The 19007-nt window shown below is 35.5% G+C and overlaps 3 protein-coding genes across 3 annotated transcripts; 1 reads left to right on the forward strand and 2 right to left on the reverse strand.

The window, feature by feature from the left end:
- Nucleotides 1-827: 827 nt before the first annotated feature.
- On the reverse strand, nucleotides 828-2477 carry LOC124532119 (glycylpeptide N-tetradecanoyltransferase 2). The gene has a single exon (XM_047106825.1). The coding sequence runs from the start codon at nucleotides 2380-2382 to the stop codon at nucleotides 970-972; it is 1413 nt and encodes a 470-aa protein (XP_046962781.1). The 5' UTR covers nucleotides 2383-2477; the 3' UTR covers nucleotides 828-969.
- Nucleotides 2478-3328: 851 nt separating this feature from the next.
- On the forward strand, nucleotides 3329-5206 carry LOC124539762 (replication termination factor 2). Its single transcript, XM_047117148.1, has 4 exons — nucleotides 3329-3531; nucleotides 3630-3809; nucleotides 3908-4117; nucleotides 4234-5206. The coding sequence occupies exons 1-4, from the start codon at nucleotides 3463-3465 to the stop codon at nucleotides 4735-4737; spliced, it is 963 nt and encodes a 320-aa protein (XP_046973104.1). The 5' UTR covers nucleotides 3329-3462; the 3' UTR covers nucleotides 4738-5206.
- Nucleotides 5190-18594, reverse strand: LOC124539676 (protein pigeon). The gene is made up of 14 exons (XM_047117034.1): nucleotides 18381-18594; nucleotides 17895-18311; nucleotides 17660-17799; nucleotides 15852-15983; nucleotides 12900-13073; nucleotides 12107-12284; nucleotides 11718-12022; nucleotides 11322-11498; nucleotides 10909-11121; nucleotides 10366-10509; nucleotides 9472-9659; nucleotides 7967-8181; nucleotides 6654-6860; nucleotides 5190-6579 (listed from the first exon to the last, which is right to left on the reverse strand). Exons 1-14 carry the CDS (start codon nucleotides 18439-18441, stop codon nucleotides 6434-6436), a joined length of 2697 nt encoding a protein of 898 aa, XP_046972990.1. The 5' UTR covers nucleotides 18442-18594; the 3' UTR covers nucleotides 5190-6433.
- Between the last annotated feature and the right edge of the window lie 413 nt (nucleotides 18595-19007).

Below are 19007 nucleotides of genomic sequence, written 5' to 3' on the forward strand. Positions count from 1 at the left end.
TTTAATAAATAGTGCAATGTATTCTGTTCGTAATCGTTTGTTTTCTGTAAATCTACCACGTGGTTGTAATAGTAAATATCAAAAAAGTCGCACAATTAGAATGAACTCTAATATGAATTTAAACTTATGTCATAAGAAATTAAGTTGTGAATTTGTATACTCTCAGAGGAAACTAACGCACTAATTAAAAATATTAGTATTTAGTATGTATAAAATATGTACTTTGTTTATAAGCTGTTATCAAAAGCGCTTCATAATGCTTGAAAAAACAAATTAGCATCCAAGAATGATTTGCACAAAATGAATTCTATTTTTTTATGTATAATCCGGGTAATAAGAAGTCACAGACATTAAAACATATATATTTTTAAACTTTTCTATTTCATTGTATATTAGAATAAAATAACTTAAAATAAATAAATTAATGATAAATTTTTAAAATTAATAGTTTTGGTCTAATTTTTCATAATCATTTCAATATTGTACTGAGTAAATTTTGTTAAAACTGGGTTTACTGGAATAATATTGTTTTAAGTAAAAGATGTACATAATAATTTATTAAAAAGTTAATAGATATATTAAATATTATTTTGTGTTTATAATTACATATAAGATTAGGTAATCTTAGTTCATTATATAGATAAATAAGTTATACACATAAATTTCATTTCCAGTCAGCAAATTGTGTAACACAAGGTGAAAAATGGGAACTGAGCTTTCAGAGGATTCAAGAAACTGAACAGCTTAAACCTTAATTGATTTAAGTATTATTATTTTTTAAATGAATTAAAATAAAAGTGTGATTATAGAATAAATAAATCCGCAAATATTTTTTACATAGTATAATATAATTTATTTATCCTTTATATACTATACCTATTTTTCCAAATGATAAAATACTACATATTGTGAAAAATACAAAAAGAAAGCTATGAATATTAATTCATAAATTACTTTATCACATAGTAGTCACTGCAGAACTAAACCAATTTTGTTTGGAGTTATGCTAGGACACCGCCAATTATATAAATAGTACTGCAAATTACCATCACCGATACCAAATTTAAGGGGTTCCAAGAATTCTTTATTATCCATTAAATCAAGAGCATTAAATACATCAAATCCTGAATTTTTAGCAGTGATCAATGCATCAAGCATTAAATCAATCCAGGGTGTTTTTGTTGAGACATTGTAAAATGAATAAGCTGCTTTTAATGTTTTGTGAACTGGATGATAGACCACAGTGGATGGCAGAGTGTAGTAACTAACAAAATCTGTAATAGAACCATCCGATGCTTCAACAACGTAACTATCAATTATTCCAGCCTGTGGGATAAACCAGTGCTTGAATTCTTCTTCTGAAAAAATTGGCACTAAATCAAATTTTAATAGATAATCATTGAGAAGCTTTACTACTTTCTCTGAATCTTTTGGTTCCATTTTTCGAAAACCTGGTGTTTTTGGTAAGTCTGGTAACTTAAACAATTTAAGAGTTCTTTGCATTGTCATATTTCTTGAGAGGTGGCTAAATTTGATGTCAATTAACTTTTTAGGGTTCAAAGACCTGTGCCAATAACGACAAGTAGCAATTGGTTTTGGCAAAACAATTCCAGCAGTATATACTCCTTGGAATACCCCAGTTAAATTCACTCTTCTTGTAATTTCTCTTATCAAGACAGGAGCTACACGTTTTGCCCGAAGCTTCTTGTGAACACATAAGAAGTTAATTTCTACAACAGTTTGCATATGGTCATAGATTCGCAGTATTACTGGAATAGCTGATATAAAACCAACCAATCTACCCGATTTTACGACACGAACTCCACAATGCCAGTCCATTCTCCATCCTGGTGGCTGCAAAGCCCATTTAAGGAAGTCAGTTTGATAGTCAAATCGAAACATACAGTCATCATCTTCAACATAATTTTCGTTTAACAGAGTATACAATTCTTTTAGAACTAAAGGTTCATTTAAGTTTAGTGTATCCCATTGGAAACCATCAGGTAATGTGTAAGGCTCAGAACGAATTTCATCAATAGATTTAGGTGGTTCGATTGGTTCATTTGTTACAATTTTCTCATTCCATTTTGGTACTGGTTGAGTTGACCAAAACTGATAAGATTTATGCAATGCTTCTTCAGTAGTTTTTGCCGGTTTTTGTTGCAGGTTTAGTACTTCCATTGCTGTTTTTAAATCTTTAAATGAAATGTTTTGGTGCACATCACTCGAATTAGAAAGAGCTAATCCGTCATTAGAGACCGAACCTCGGTTATCGCCGTCTCCACCATTGCGCTTTTTTTTGTTCTTATTTTTTCTCTTAGAATTTTTCTCTTCATTAGATTTCGGATATTCTCCTGCTTGTGCTGTCTTGTTATCTTCCATTATAGATTTTTATTAATTACAAGGTAAATTTATTGCCCCGCGAGCTTTCCAGACTTAGTCAAATGAAGTCTGCTTTCAGACCACAGACTACTATAAATATAATAAGTACAGACTATAGCTTAAAAGATACAAACTATTGTTAATGCTTATAGAAATTGCTACTAGATAAAAAATTAATTTAATGTAAAACTGTTTGCACAAACTCTCCCAAACTCTACTTACCTATTTTTCTTTTAGGAAATGTTAGAGTATCGTTTCTATGCATATATAAGTACATAGATATACATATAGTTATATTTAATCACAGATGAACTACTACAAACTAACCAAGGAAGTGGACTATAATCATAAATACATTACACAGAATTAAAAATCAATAAAGAAGTGATTGAAGACTCCAATGAAAGCTTACATTTAACTATGTGAATATAGTATTGATAAAATTTAGACTGTCTTGCAACTTGGTAATAAAAACTTGAGATACATCAAATATAAAAATAAGAACACAACACTTGTCTGTAGACAAACTATTATAGATATAGGAAAATATATTATAAAAACAAGCAAAACTATTGGCAAACGTTGTCTACCGTATATTATGTTATATTATAACTTTCTCTGGAAACACGCACTTTATTATTATTATTAACTTAAGATTGTTTACTTCAAAGATATAATATATATCTTTAGACAAGATGATTTAAATAAAATAATAAAAAAAAAACAATCTAATTTCGTCATAAATTATTCTCCAGGCATCTTCTTATGGTTTAGTTTTTAAGTCTCTCATATTATAAGACAATATATGCAACTTTAAAAAGTATTTATAACTTTGATATATATTTAAGCACATAATGTTATTAATTCTTATGTAAATAAAGTCTCTATTATGATATTTTTCAAATTTACGAATAAAAACGTAATATGCATTATCTGTGGCTACTGGCTGGCATAACGTCACTAAGACAGGAATTATCAATCAGTTAATACATTCTGTGAATTGTTGTTCTTGTTTCTATTATCGTAATCTATTTAAGATATAAATATTGCTCTGTTATTGTTCAATTAAACAAATAAAATATGGGTTGCGATGGAGGTACTATTCCACGCAGAGACGAACTTGTAAGATTGAAAAAGAAACCAGAACAGGTATGCTTCATGTTGATCCTTTTTCTGCTAATCACTGCCTTGTTATTGGGGCACTATATAACGTATATGGTAATAACATTTGATTATTTTATTTTCAGAAAGATAAAGATGCTGAGCGTTCTTTTAAATGGCGCAATTGCGCTTTATCTCAGCAAACCTTACAAGAACCAGTAGTAGCTTGTGGTTTAGGAAGACTATATAGCAAGAGTTCGGTGTTAGAAGCTTTGCTCGACAAAGAAAGCAAGCCACAATCAATAGACCACATTAAAAATATGAAGGTAAAGTATAAAAGTTAATAATGTCTAGCTTCTAATAACACAAGTATACTTTTATGATTATTGTGATAAATATTCAATTTCAAAAATATTTTTTTCAGGACATTAAAGACTTAAAACTCACAAAAAACCCAGCTTACACTAATAGTGAGCATACAGATGGTGCTGTTGGAGAGGGAAGTGCACCATATATTTGTCCCATTAGTGGTTTAGAAATGACGGGCAAATTCCGTTTCGTATTTCTATGGAGTTGTGGCTGTGTGCTTGCTGAGCGTGCAATGAAAGAGGTCAAACAGAATATTTGTCATATGGTAAGTTTCACCTGTTTAATAAAAATATAAATAATAGATATAAGAATAATAAACAAAATTTCCGTGCAAGATTTTAGTAAAAGGTAGTTCTTTATAAACTCTTAATTGTGTTTTAGTGCCAACAGCCCTTCACTAGTAATGATGTAATAGTACTCAATGGAACCGATGATGATATTGAACAGCTCAAAGAGAAGATGACAATTCGAATTGCAAATAGGAAATCCAAGAAATCAAAAGTAGATAAGATAGAGAAAGAAATTAAAATTGAGACCACCACATCTACATCCACTTGTACTCCTTCAACATCTGAAGAAATTAAAAAAGAAAAAGACGACCCCCAAGAAGGAAGCAGTCAAGTAAAAAAGGAATTAGACACAATTCCTCTATCATTACCTAAATTTAATCCTAACAAGCAAACTAGGGGTCACTTTGGGTCCAGTAAAAGGGCTCACTCAACACAACTAGCACAGGACCCATCCTACAAGAAAACAAAGAAAGACTACAGTATAGCCAAAGATCCCCAGTCCAGTGAAGTCTACAAGTCAATCTTCACTTCACATAAGAATGATAAAGATCAGCAGAGAGCACATTGGGTTACATATAATCCTTTCTACAACTAAAATAATTTGTTTGACACATTTACTATTACCACAAAATCTGGCAATTGGTTAAATTAAATTTTATTAATTTTGAATAATGTTTGAGTATAACATATTTGTTATCAGTAATATCTTACACTGTTTATGGTCAGATCATCTGATATTATAGTAAATGAAAACCTTTAATGATATTTAGTGATGTATAGTATAACTTAATTTGATCATGTTATATACAATATGGATGTGTCACTAGTGACATCCGAAATTCTACCACAATGTTTCTGTTAATGACCTATTTTTGTGATCTGGGTGTCTTATGTATCCAGAAGCTGAAGCCAAGAACTTGGCCACCATATGTTTTTTATTCACAATGCATAGACTTAAAAATGAAAACTTTTTGTATGTGTAGAATTAAAATTGTTAATATCTGTAGTGAAAAAGGAATCTGTAAGGAAATGCAATAAATAAACTGATTAAATGGAATGCTTTATTTAAGGTTTTAATATTGCACTATAATTAATATTATTGCACATAAATTATATATAATCTAATCATAAAACTAAAAATAAAATCACTGTTACATTAAACATAATTTTTGGTGCACTTTTCAGGTGATTTTAAAATATTTCTAAGCATCATTTTGTGCTGAAAATTTCTTGTGAAATTAAAGAAAGGGTATCCTAAAACTATTTCATTCAATTATTTTAGCATTAACATTTTAAATAAATTATCTGTACTAAAGAAATATAAGTGTCACAACAAATACTAATAGTGATCAAGCTAGTAGAGACATGATTACACCACTCCATAAAACGTCTCACGTCTAAACATCCCAAAAACGTCCTCAAGACTCGGAAGTTAGACTAATTACTTAAAATATGTAAACACACGGCGACCCCGCCAGCGGGGCCCAGCATTGAGACAAAGCAGCCTTTCACTATTAGTATGTATTCTTCTCTATCTAAACTTGATATTATTGTTATTCAGAGAAAAAATATTTGGAAAAAGGTTTGGTGCATATGCTCCTTGCACAGGAATGTGTAATAAATGCTTAACAAGTAAGAGTAAATCCATATCTAAATCAATTTAAATTCAATGTTTTGGAATCGTAGATATTATGCAATTATAATTAAGTTTTCTTTTAAATTTTTATTTGGCACATTAATTGAATATGAGGTATTAAACGAAATTATTTTAATGAATCTGCATTTTTACGGCATTATATACAGCCGGCGTTGGTTTGCGACTTTCTAAAACACCAAAAATAGGAGCCACTGAGTTCTAGAGTAATTTGCCTCCCGTGTAGCATACCCTTAATATTATGTCCAACATATCGTTCGATTGTTGGACCTTGAATTTAATATATTTATATGAGCGTCGAATGTATATCCATCCCGGGGTGCCAAGCCGGCTCTGATTATATTGGCTATTTGATACTTTCGTCACGGTATGGCACATCGATTATTGTGTACGAGTTCTCGAAAATTATTATAAGTGACAAAGTTACCTTTAATATACTATGTAAACGGTTAGTGTAAAAAACTTGTACTATTTGTGTGTATGGCAAATTTACCTGATATATATGGTATAACAAGGATTTCTAAAATAAAGGAATATTTAAAAATATAACATTACCTCTAACATCGATGCTCGTAAAGCTAATGACTACAGAGTTTGACTACTCACGGATACAATAATTCAGTAAGACATGGATTAATTACGCAGCCTCCTGCTGCACAGACGCCAACGTCGCTTCTATAATGAGATTGAAGTCGAGCTCGTTGAGGCTGGCTTTGGCAGTCAGGAGATCCAGGAAGGTGTCGAGCGGCGACAGGCGCTCGCCCGACGGCAGCGCCGCCAGACCTGCGGGAGACGGGCGGCATCAGTGGGGCGAGGGCGGCGCGGGGCGCGGGGCTGCGGGGCGGGGCGGCGCGTACCGGTGTCGCCGACGGGGCGGTGCGGCGCGTGGTCGCGCGCGGGCGCGCTGCCGCCGCTGAGCAGCGCGGCGGCGTGGTCGCGCGCGCGCAGCAGCAGCGCGGCGCGGTGCGGCCAGGCGCCCAGCGCGCGCCGGCCGCGGCCCTCGCCCACCAGCTGGATGAGGCGCAGCTTGTTGTTCACCGTGCGCTTCTTGTCGTCGTCCTTGCCTGGCGCGATACGACGGCTCAGTAAATGACGACGCTATAGTAATACCGCTCGTCGAATATTCTTTCGTCAAATATTAATGCTTAGAGTAATGTCGTGTTCCAGTTTTTTATAGATATGACTCTCCCGCATTAAAGGCTAGCCTCTAGACTGACGACTCGACATACGCGTAGCTATGATATATATGACTATATCGTAGCCATCCGGTTAAATTGGCTAATTCAATAATCTAACCAACAACTTTAGATACTAAACGTTACCGTTTAACCAGCGACTTGCATATAGGGTTGTAACGGATCTTCACCTCCGCCTCCGTTAATGCGGAAGTTACGCAAAAAATTGTACCTTCGCCTCCGCCTCCGCCTTCATACAAAATTTGCGGAGTTTTAACGGAGGTTTTTTTACGTAGAAATCATAGAGAAATAATGAAAATAATTAGACGATGATCCATTATTGTGGTGGAAAAATAACAATAAATATAAAGCTTCTTCTCTCATCGTTCGCGCATACTTATCGGCGCCGCCAAGTTCAATGCCAAGTGAACAAATATTTAGTTCAGCTGGCTTAATTTATGATCCTCTTAGAAATTGTTTGGATGGTGATAAAGCCGCAAAATTATTGTTTGTTATATATAATTTACCTCTCCTAAATTTGAGAAAGTAATATTTATTACATTACCTTCTAGTAATCAAAATTAACTATATAATGTATCTGGTAAGTTATTATATGTATGTTTACTTAAATGTAAGTATTTGAAACAAAGGCTTTAAAAAACCCTAAATTACTATTTTTTCTACACCATTATTGAACTTCGCCTCCGCCTCCGTTAACCTCCGCATCCGCGGAAGTGACACTCATCGCCTCCGCATCCGCCTCCGCCTCCGGTAAAAAGGCCTCCGTTACAACCCTACTTGCATAATATCAGATATTAATAGGTACAGCAGTGAAATTTGCTTTTGATTCTCTAAAAAACCGTCTCTGTTAACTCAATGTGATCCTTTCCTAGAACCTTTTTTAGGAGACCGTAGGCGTGAGAGGAATAACAGAGCACAGGTACAGAGTGTTTTCAATATTAGTATCAGCTTGATGTGGCTTTTGTGCTACTTACTCGTTATGATCGTTTTAAGGACGTCGATCTGCAATTCGAATACGTTTCGATGCACGTACTGCACGAACGCGTGGAAAGGCAGCGTGCGGTACCCGAGGTACGTGAAGAAGGAGCTGAAGCCCTGCGGGAGAGGGAACGCGATGGAGTCCGTCGCCACGTAGTACTGTTCGAGGATCTTGAAGAGGATCAGCGCGTGCGTGGGATCCATTTCATCTCTAAAATATAATATGTAAAACGTATTACAGCCTTATCGTCTATGCTTTTTAATGCAACTACAGTATCTACTTCTATAGGTGATAGCGAGATAAGCAAACAAAATAAAAATTGTACGAAACAATAAGTGAGGTGCGAAAATAAAAGCAAAGAATCAAAATTCGTTGAATGAAATATACCTTTTAATACCAAAAATAAATGATACCAATTTCACACGTAAAACACGAACAAAAAAAGAACCAGCAACCGTGACTCCGACAAATGGGAAACCCAACGAAACAAAAACAAACAAAACTCTATATTTATATGTAAGCAAGCGAAAAATGTCCTGAAGTGAACCCATCACAAAAATAGGCGCAAAAGAGCTTCAAACCGACAACTTTGCAACAAAAAATAAAACAAAAACAATGTTCGCTATGATACCGGCAGCATGGAGCACACACAAGTTGCCGACAACGTGATCACACTCTATGAAAGTTCCTCTCCATACGGGATGTGAGTAAATTGACTCCGACATCATGCGATAAATTTACTGAGAATACATTTTAACAAATGAGATTGAATGTACGAAACATTTCGCTTAAGCTGAAACCGCACTTTAGCGGCGCGGAGCGGAGAGGCGCGGCGCGGAACGGCGTCGATTAATATTACATCTAAATAATAATATGATTCAAACCGCACCACAGCGGCGCGGCGCGGCGTGAAGCGACGCAGCGCGGCTTGTTTGGCCACCAAAGAATATTTTGCCGCGCAGCGCCGCTCCGCGCCGCGCCTCTGCCGCTAGTGCGGTATAGCTAGCGGCGCGGCGCGGCCGAATGTAATATACTCAGTTCGAGTTCAACTAGCAGCCAAACAAGACGACGCACGATGGACGAGAAGAAATTGATATCGATATGAATTTTTCTTTTGACATTCTCAAATTAGTATGAAAACGAACGGTGTCTTTCAAGAGTCGTGGAAAAAGTTTGTGGTATTCTCCCTCTTTGTAGCGAGAACGTGGGATGTCATGTATCCATGTAGATTTCATACATTGCCTTTTCTCTAATTTTTCTGCCTCTTCACATAGTAAAGACACCGCGATCACTTTTTCAAAAGTTTCGTCCATCTTCAATGTCGTCTAGCTACGCACTGACTAGTGAAAAAGCCGCAACGCGCCGCTCCGCTGCAGTCTAGTGCGGTTAGGGGAGGCCGCTCCGCGCCTCTAAAGTGCGGTTTCAGCTTTAGTTGTATGTTCGAGCAACTCTGTCGGGAGTGAATTCGATCACAGGCCGCGCCGGCGGGCGGAGGCGTACATGTACTGGAAGCCGCGGGGCAGGTGCGCGGCGACGGCGGCCACGGCGCGCACGGCGGCGCGGCACAGCGCGCGCGCCGCGTCCAGCTGCGCCGCCGCCCAGCGCGTGGCCAGCGCGTGCACGCCGCTCTCCAGCGCGCCCGCCTCGCCGCTCTCCGACAGCAGGTGCACGCTCACCGCGCGGAGGTTCTGGTTCAAGCCCGCACGCTCTTAGATCGCTCTCCGACCCCGGCCGCCTCAGGGCGAGTCGGAATGACTTCGCCGTCGACACTTACTTTACTGGCACCGAGCTCCACTCGAAGATTTCATACATTGCTTTGACACAGAACGAACCAACGAAGTGTCAAATAAACTTAGCAACTCCTTTTTGAGGCCAGGACGTTGGCGAAACAACATTCCTGTGCCGTAACATGACCAATAACAGTGTTATGCCAACCTATTATTTTACAAACATCGAGAAGAGAAGACGAACGTAGATTAGATTTGAAGCGAAATATATTATCACCGTCTACCTCGACAAAGTCATCATACAGATTTTGAGACAACGTTCTATTTTTACAAATAGATTTTAGTGCAATTGTTAATAAAGTTGTACGCTTAGTGGCAATGTCATTCCTTATTTTCTCAGTATCATTGACCCGTTTTGATATTAGTTTCTGACTTACCTAATAACATTATTTGAACATTGTATTTGTACTTTTTTTTTTACAATTAAACACCCATCGCCTTCATAAAATAATTATATTTGGCCAGTATTAATTAAGTTTATAAAAGTTTAACCGAATTGGATCATCATGGTATTCAATTGGAACGATTGACAACATTAAGAGCAACCGAATGTATCTCGCGGTCAGTAAGATGTCCCGCGGGCGCGACCTCAGCGGGCAGTACTCACGGCGGCGATGACGTGCTCCTGCTTGCTGGTGGTGCACACGTCCAGCTCCGCGAAGGGCAGCGCGTCGTGCGCCGCCAGCGACGCGCGCCGCGCGGCCGGCGCGCCCGGCGACAGCGGCGTGCTGCAGCGCGACAGCGCCTCCGGCTGCGGGCAGTTGGGGATGGATTTTCCTCGATTGACTACTTTATAGCAGTATATTTAGATTTAACTTCGTAAATGACGATCTTCGGTGCAAACTGTAATCGTCTATCTAGATCTCTCCAAGGGGGAGATCCCAAAAAATATATTTAAAAATATTTTAGTGCTAAAATTTTACGTTTTTATTTCAACTATATCAATACAATGGTATGCCAGAAATTTTTGGAATTTTACCAAATAAATTCAGTATTTATGTCATCAAAAGATCAGTATCGATAGAAGTTTAGTAAGTAAGTATCATAAAATTTCTCTCAAGATATGAGGGTCTAATTAGGCATCAGTGGATACTGTACCTACACAAGTCCCTTATACAAACATATAATAGCAAAAGTCGATCAATCGGACCTGATAGCAGTGCAGCGTGACGGCCAGGCGCTCGCGCACGTGGTCGGGGCGCAGGCGCGCGCGCGGGCTGGCCAGCGCGCACAGCGCCGCCCACAGGCGCGTCCACGCGTCCTCCGCGAACTGCGCCACGCGCTGGCGCGGCGCCAGCACCACGGCCGCCGCCGCGCCGCGCCACAGCGCGCACTCCGACACGCACACGCGCGCGCCGCCCGCCTGCAAGACCGCTGTACCTCTTACTGAGTCCGATACTCACTTTCGTTTTCAATAACCCTTCTGAGATTATGGACATATTGCTACCTTCGATTATTGGTACTTATCCATCTTTTATTTTCGTTTTACGATCAAAGACAAGCGTTATCTATGTTTAACCAACGAAGGTTTACTTTTCCCTCTCGCCTTTCTAAGCCACTTACTTTAACATCGGCAAACTTCAGGTGTAAAGTGAATGGCAGCCAATTCATCAAGTTGATCGCCGACGCGGACAGGGAGCGCCGCGTCACGGCGTACGTAGTTCCTATCAGGTACTCCTGCATGACCCGTTGTAGACCACCTAATCCATCGTGTTGATTGAGGCAAAGCCATGATATTAGCTGCAAATGTAATCTTTTTCTTAAGTCAGCTCTCAAATTTCAAAATATATCACTATGATAAAATAATACATGTACTTTAGTTCAGTTGAGCTTAGGTACGGCTCGACTGGTGATGGACTTATTACCAAGTTAGATCTAAAGAAGTGAATAAGTAACAAGTAATTCAGGTACTAACGCCTTCCCACACGGGGTTGGGAATTATTACAGTATAAAAAATACCTCCTCAGCCAACTCCATATTCCCTTCATGTTGTATCAAATAATGCATGATAGCTAACTTATTCTCGATCACTGTATCGCTCTTGAAGGTGGACGATAGATCTTTATCCGTCACATTCATCGTAACCACATCCAGAGTATTGAGGTCGACCATGGCGTGAGCGCCCCACCCCAACAATGGAGCCAAGCTCGGTCCACTGTCGCTGGGTTCCAGAGGAACGACGATATGACAGCAGGGTTCGTGATGAGGACTTATGTCTATGAGGTGGGTGAAGAGCATCGGTATGTTGACTAGTAAGTGGTTATCTGGAAACATAATGTGTAAAATATGTAGCATAAGTAGATTTCATAAGAATCAATTCACCTAGAATATTATATAGAGAAACTTACCATTGTACAGAGTGTAAGATGGTCGTAGTGATTTCGCGAGTGACCATGGTAGGTCAGGCACAACACTATGCACTACACAGCCATGGTGCAGTAACGTCACAGAATAGGCAAAGTTCACGCCAGAATCTTTCAAATCAACGTCATCCAGAACTAAAGAGCTTGTAGAATCATCTAAAGGCTGAAATATTTAATATTAAGCTGTAAATTTTATCCGGTACAAAGTAAACATTTAAGAAATATTTATATTTATAAAAAAGTATATATATGTACATAAAAAAGTCTAACTTTATTTTTATTTATTTTTTAAATCGTTTATTGAATATGTATTATATATCAAAATGTTATATGTGTGTATGTATATATATTTATATTTATGTACATATATACATATATATTTATATGTAGCGTATGTAGTTATATATATTTTATATTAGTATGTCTATTATAAGTCATTATTTTCTTTCATCTTGAATATTATTTTATTTTTATTTTTTGCACTATCCTGTTTCTGCTTTTGCAAATCCTTTCACCAAAGGTTGTCTGTTAGAGATTGCTTTAGCAATAAGACCGCCTTTGCACGCTCTTATTATCTTGTCTTTGTTGTAATTGTTCTCTTTATTTATATGTCCTTTCATTGTGTGTGCAATTAAGTATTAAATAAATAAATAAATCGATAATGTAATTATCTTATGTTTATAAAATACACCACAGCTAGTTCGTTTTATTTCATATATAAAAATTTATTATTGCGTTGTTAAATCAAGAAAATACTACACTAAATTGTCAAGCCTACCTTGTAAAGGTAATGATGACAGACACAGAGTAAACCACGCTGGTCACACACTATATACAGATCCAAGCTACAGTCGTGAACGCGAAGAGGTATCGGATCGTCTTCATAGGAACCACAAGCCGCAGCGGCGCCATGTGCCCCTGGTACATGCGGCAAGCTAAGTGGAATATTTAGCTGAAAAAAATATATATTTAAAGGAATATTTTAAAGTATAGAGAAGAGATTTAACTTATTATTTTTTATCAGTGTATGAGCTTTATACGAGCTTACTCGTCTTAACTATACTTAGAGCTGTCATGTTACGATTTGAAGGGTGAGTCCGCCAGTGTAGTGTAGCTACAGCCACAAAGAACATAATATCTTAGTTCCCAAGGTTTGCGATGTAAGGGATGGTATACTCCTATATATTTTTACGGCGCTAATGTTCACCAATATAATTGTTAGAGCTGAGATGAGGAGCTAGTGGTTATTTAGTCAATTAGATGGCCCGTTTGTTCATCTATCTATTTATGCCCTTAATGGTTAAAAAACAGATTACATATTATTTCGAAATTCGAACGCCATGATCGTTTGCAAATGTTAATAAACCAACGATGAAAATGATTAATCATATAAAATAATCTGGATATAAAATTAAGTAATTTTTCTATGTATCTACTCTTATATATATAATATTATTTAGGAGGCATTGTCGTGGCCAACAGAAATACGGCATGATGTTTTTTTGTACAAATAGTGTTAATAAAACATCATGGTGAGGTCAACAGGAATCGCAGGTGAACTCATCCAAATGCCATAATCTTGTAAATATGTTGGAATAAATGATTCGTCTCCAGTCGACTCGCAATTCGTATATTAGCAAGTGTAATTACGCATTGAAGAGGATTACTGAGGTATTTTTAATATTAGGGTTACTTTTTACGATATTATTTACATGAAATTAAAAACGAAAAATTCTAGTATTCATAAGATTACAACGGCGGCCATTTATAATTTGACATTTCAGTGCATAAGTGAGGTATACCCAAACAAAGATGCACTTTTAATTTTCCATAACATAGCAAATCAGATGCGACTGAAAATCGTTAAGGTACATGTAATTAATGAAGAAATCATAATCAAAGCACTGTTCTTGTGTCTAAGGCAACAACAATTAACTAAAAATATAAGGTTCCTTATAAAGGAGGTTGAGCCGTTCCCTGGCGCTAGAGATGGCACTGAAATAATATGGTTTCAATAAACTTATATAATAAACTCAAACTCAAACTCAAATTCCTTTATTCAATATAAAAGCATTACACTTACTTATTGATTGTCAAATAAACACTACCACCGGTTCGGAAAAAGGAACACCCTGACCTGAGAAGAACCGGCGAAAGAAACTCAGCGGGTCTTTTTTTTCTGTTATTTTTTTTTTGTCAAATTTATGTACATTTATGTACCTTACATAGTAGTATATGATTAGAAATAGCCAGGAGGCGATCGTTTCATTCCCAAGGTGTGCTATCAAACATAAACTCGCTAATTGTATAGTAACCTTTTGCACACAAGCGTTCGTTAACAATTTTTTTAAATTTGGCAACAGAAGCATTTTGAACGCTTTCTGGGATCCTGTTGTAGAAGCGTATACATTGCCCCACAAAAGAGTTACTGACTCTATGCAGTCGAGTAACAGGAGTAACAAGATTGTGTTTGTTCCTTGTACCAATGTTATGAGAATCACATTTTCTCATAAAAACATTAATATTTTTCCGTACATACAAAACATTACAAAATATGTATTGAGAAGCAACAGTCAATATCTTAATTTCTTTAAATCTATGCCTTAAAGATTCCTTGGCTCCTAGGTTATAGATTGCGCGAATAGCCCTCTTCTGCAGCACAAATATAGTTTGGATAGCGGCTGCGTTACCCCAAAGCATAATACCGTAGGACATTATACTATGAAAGTAACTAAAATATACTAGTCGAGCCGTATCAACATCAGTAAGTAAATAAGTATATATATATAAATAATATTTATAATTAGGTTCAGGGTGAAGCATAATTCCTTTGATGGTCAGCTGATTACATTGACTGAGATTTTATTACTGCATGGTCACATGATGTGACCTAAAAACCAATAGAAATGAAATGTGTACTTTTTATTCATATATTTTATTAATTATGCCTTTATATTTTAGACATGTTGGAATTTTTAAATATAATTAATTTATACTTTATAAACTTATGCATTATATTACATTATACTTAAACATATTGCATTAAAATATGTAAAACACTCTTTTCAAATTTAAATTTGAAAGTGCTACATTGAGACTTGTTGAAATACAAAAATCGTTGTTTTCAAATATATCTTTGTCGTTTGTCAAGCACATTTTTGTTAAAATCACGAATAGCTAACAAAAGTCCGTTTTGTGAAACGTCGTCAGGGGACCATACGCAAGTGAATTTTAAATAATGGCATCCCATTTGTCTTGCACGCCGCCACCATACATCACCCTGCCATGTGAATGACGTGAGGCAGAGGTTCTCTTTAAGACAAAACAAATTTATTCCGTCTTCTCTTAGAATAAACAATATCAAGTTATCACTATTCTTGGAATTTAACACTGTATGAATTTTTTGACGAGTGAAAAAGTTAGTTTTTTAGTATGTTTTCTTTTAAAAGCTGTTCATTAAGATATCTATTCTAAGGGTTCTTAATTATGAATATTAATTTATTTTATTAATGTACTGGGTACAACTAATATTTTTGTTTACCTTAGCCTGTGTTAAAGTTTTAAATTGTAGAAGTGCATACAAAAAAAGTCCAAAACTTAAGTTCATACCAGAGACTTGTAACATTGTAATAAATCTATAAAGTATAAATAAATACGTACAATATAACAAGTATACATAACTGTTCATACATATATTACCATACCATTGTTACAAAAAATTAATACATACCACTGTCTCATGAGGTAGATCAGCATGGAACTGTAGGGCGGAGAGTGTCGGAGTCAACTCTGATGGAGACTTAACCTCCTCACCCTCGGCGAAGCTTTGAGTGGGCGGACGGTAATGTATGTAGAAGAGGACCTGTGAAATTTAATTGATAGATTGAATAAAACTCCTTTACTGTCTTCTAGATATATAATATCTAACATAATATAATTTATTTATGTTCCATTTCTTTTTAATGCATACAGGCAAATAATTAATTTTGTAGAAGCTACGGAGTAAATTCAAATTGTAACACTGACATAATATTATAACTAAATTTACTTTATTCAGTAATAAACAATGATGTTCTATTTAACAGATATGTCATTAACGCGCAAAAAGTGAAGACTAGAAAACCTCTTAAATGGGACGTTTGCCTTTAGTCGTTTTCATCATAATTATGTAGTAATACGTTTTGAGTAATTAAAACATCTAGTTATTCCTTTTACTTATTATTTTTATCAAGCTATCCTTTTTACTTGTAACGAAATGTAAAATAAACGGTCCTCGGCGCGGCACACTTTTTTCTGTTGTTTAGTATGGGTATAACATATCTGTTTATTAGAATATCATTGGTAATAAAAGACTAATGTCGCAAGTTCCTTAATAATGCACAGATTTTTTACGTAGTAATTGTACAATAATGCAGGCATTGAACAATGTAGAACTTGTTATTTCATCATTTCAACAGTATATAGAGTAAAACATTGAACAAATGTATCTGAGTGGATAGAGTAAGCCTAAAACATCCAAGAAGAGTGACAATACTTAACTAGTGACTAGCAGTAGTATTAGTAGCAGAATGCACTTTGTACGTAGTAATAAGCAAATTGCTTGTGCAGATACATGAGGAGGATTTGATTATTGATTCTATTCCTAGGGAGGGCCGCTAAAACTTAAGCCAAAAATTGGGCAGGAGGATAATTTATTTAATTTTGCTTGGGCAGATATATTTTCTTCTTGGAAGAGGTTAGGAAATCTGGTTTGAATTTTCAGGTTCAGAATGATATTCTTTTAAATAAAGAATATATCTTTTGTCTATTGAAGTTGATCATATACAAATTATGATGAATCAAGTGATGGGATCGAAATTATAGTGGCCAGACTTTTGGTTCGGGTTTGTTATGAGATAATTGACATCTGCAATGTGACTTGTGAGGCAGTGACCATAAGAGGCTTTCAAATTTTACAATACAAAAATCTTTTAGTAAATGAATGTTTAAAATAGAAACACACCTAAGCCAAAACTTTGAATACCAGAGTGCCTTATAAAACTTAACAGTTGAAAAATAATAATGTAATAAAATAGAGCTTATGACTAAGCTAATAAAGATTTTTAATTATTTTTAGTGATTTTACTTTCATCAAACTTAAAAATGCTGAATTGCAATACAACATCAATTATATAAATATTGAGCATATAGCAGATAGATGTAGGTCATTAATTTTAAATCTATAAGTTTTAAGAAATAAACAAAACAAATATCTGAAAGCGTCTATCTGTGTCAGATGTTTGGAATGTACATAAATTATGGAAATGGTAAAACTTTTTTTTAAATTACTCTTATTAAAAACTATTTTGTTATTCTATTTTAATTAATAATGGAGTGCAAATAACCACACAATACAACAAATAAGCTTTCTTATACATAGCAATTATAAAGACAGATAGGTAGATATAACATAAAATTCCATACTCTAAAAACCAATTGCCCTAATTTAACTGATACTAATATAGTACATTTAGCAAAACCATAATACAAAAACATCACCTGATTGACACAGTCCCATTGCGCCCATGAAAAAACATTAACAATTGTTTCCGGGTCGGTATAAACCCCATCAAAGCCCCATTTCTCTGAGCCATCATCACATTCATTTAAGAAAAGAGGTGAACGATATATTTTAATACCTGAAAATTATAAAGTGTTTATCTATGTATCTGAATAACAACATAAACATAAATATTTAATAATAAAAATATTTGAAACCAATATATATACATACACTCTAAATGTTTAAAAAGCAGAAATCTGTCGTTCCTTATCCCAGGGCTATATTTGTTACTTTTTCCATAGACAAATTGTAGCATAATCTGTTTCGTTGAAGCTTCTTCTACTGCTTCAGGGACACCGACTTTATCAGGCAAAAGGGAAACAATGTAGGGATAATAAAGGGCTTCTTTAGACTCATCGGGCGATATAATTTTTTCCACATATACAAGTAAACTGTGTGTAGAGTTTACGGATGCTTGAATTATGTTTAGTTTTTTTTCAAAGGTGTACAAAGTAGACAAAGTCTTCGTTTTATTTGAGTATACTCCGACATTCATCACATCACTGTTTCGAATTGTCGATACCCAGGTCAATATTTGTGCCCCATCTTGCTCCTGACCAACCAATCGCCACTCGCGAGCTGTGACTTCTATAAAAAATAATAAAATAATAGCAAATGACGAACACGGTATTAAATTAAATATAAACAATAACTAACCTTCTTCGTTGTTAGCTTGAAGGATTCCGCAAAGTTTTACAGCAATATTTTGTACTGCCATTTTTCTGTTTATAAGGTAAAACGTAACACATTAATCAGTTTTTAACACATTATAATTATATATGTTAGTGTACCAAAGCGTTATCAATTTATAAATAGTTCAGGATATTATTGACTTTTCTCACTCAAATTCTATCAGCTGGCAACCAGCTGTATATCAAAGTGAAGTTAGTACTAGCAGTTATGACAACTTCAATAAAATATTAAATGGCGCTGGTGTTCAAGATATCCAATACGATTCGGGTATTGAAATTAGTTCCATTTTACGTGATAAAATAACCAATTGAAAAATATATTGTGGAAAATAACTTATTGTTTTTTCAAAACACAATACGATAGTATCTAAACCATATTATTACTATTTTTACACTTGTCAACAAAAAGTAAAAATAGAAATGCCTTTCTTTTTAACATTAAGAAATTTTAATAAACATATTAACTAATGTTTCTTCATTAATTACATTTCGTATTTTAACGACGCAGTTACGGATTTAAATAAAAACTCGTTAGTTACTATTGGTCATAATTCATCTTCTGCGTTATACGGAACGTTATTACTTATGACAG

This window comes from Vanessa cardui, chromosome 1 (assembly GCF_905220365.1).
Source record: "Vanessa cardui chromosome 1, ilVanCard2.1, whole genome shotgun sequence".
Taxonomy (NCBI): domain Eukaryota; kingdom Metazoa; phylum Arthropoda; class Insecta; order Lepidoptera; family Nymphalidae; genus Vanessa; species Vanessa cardui.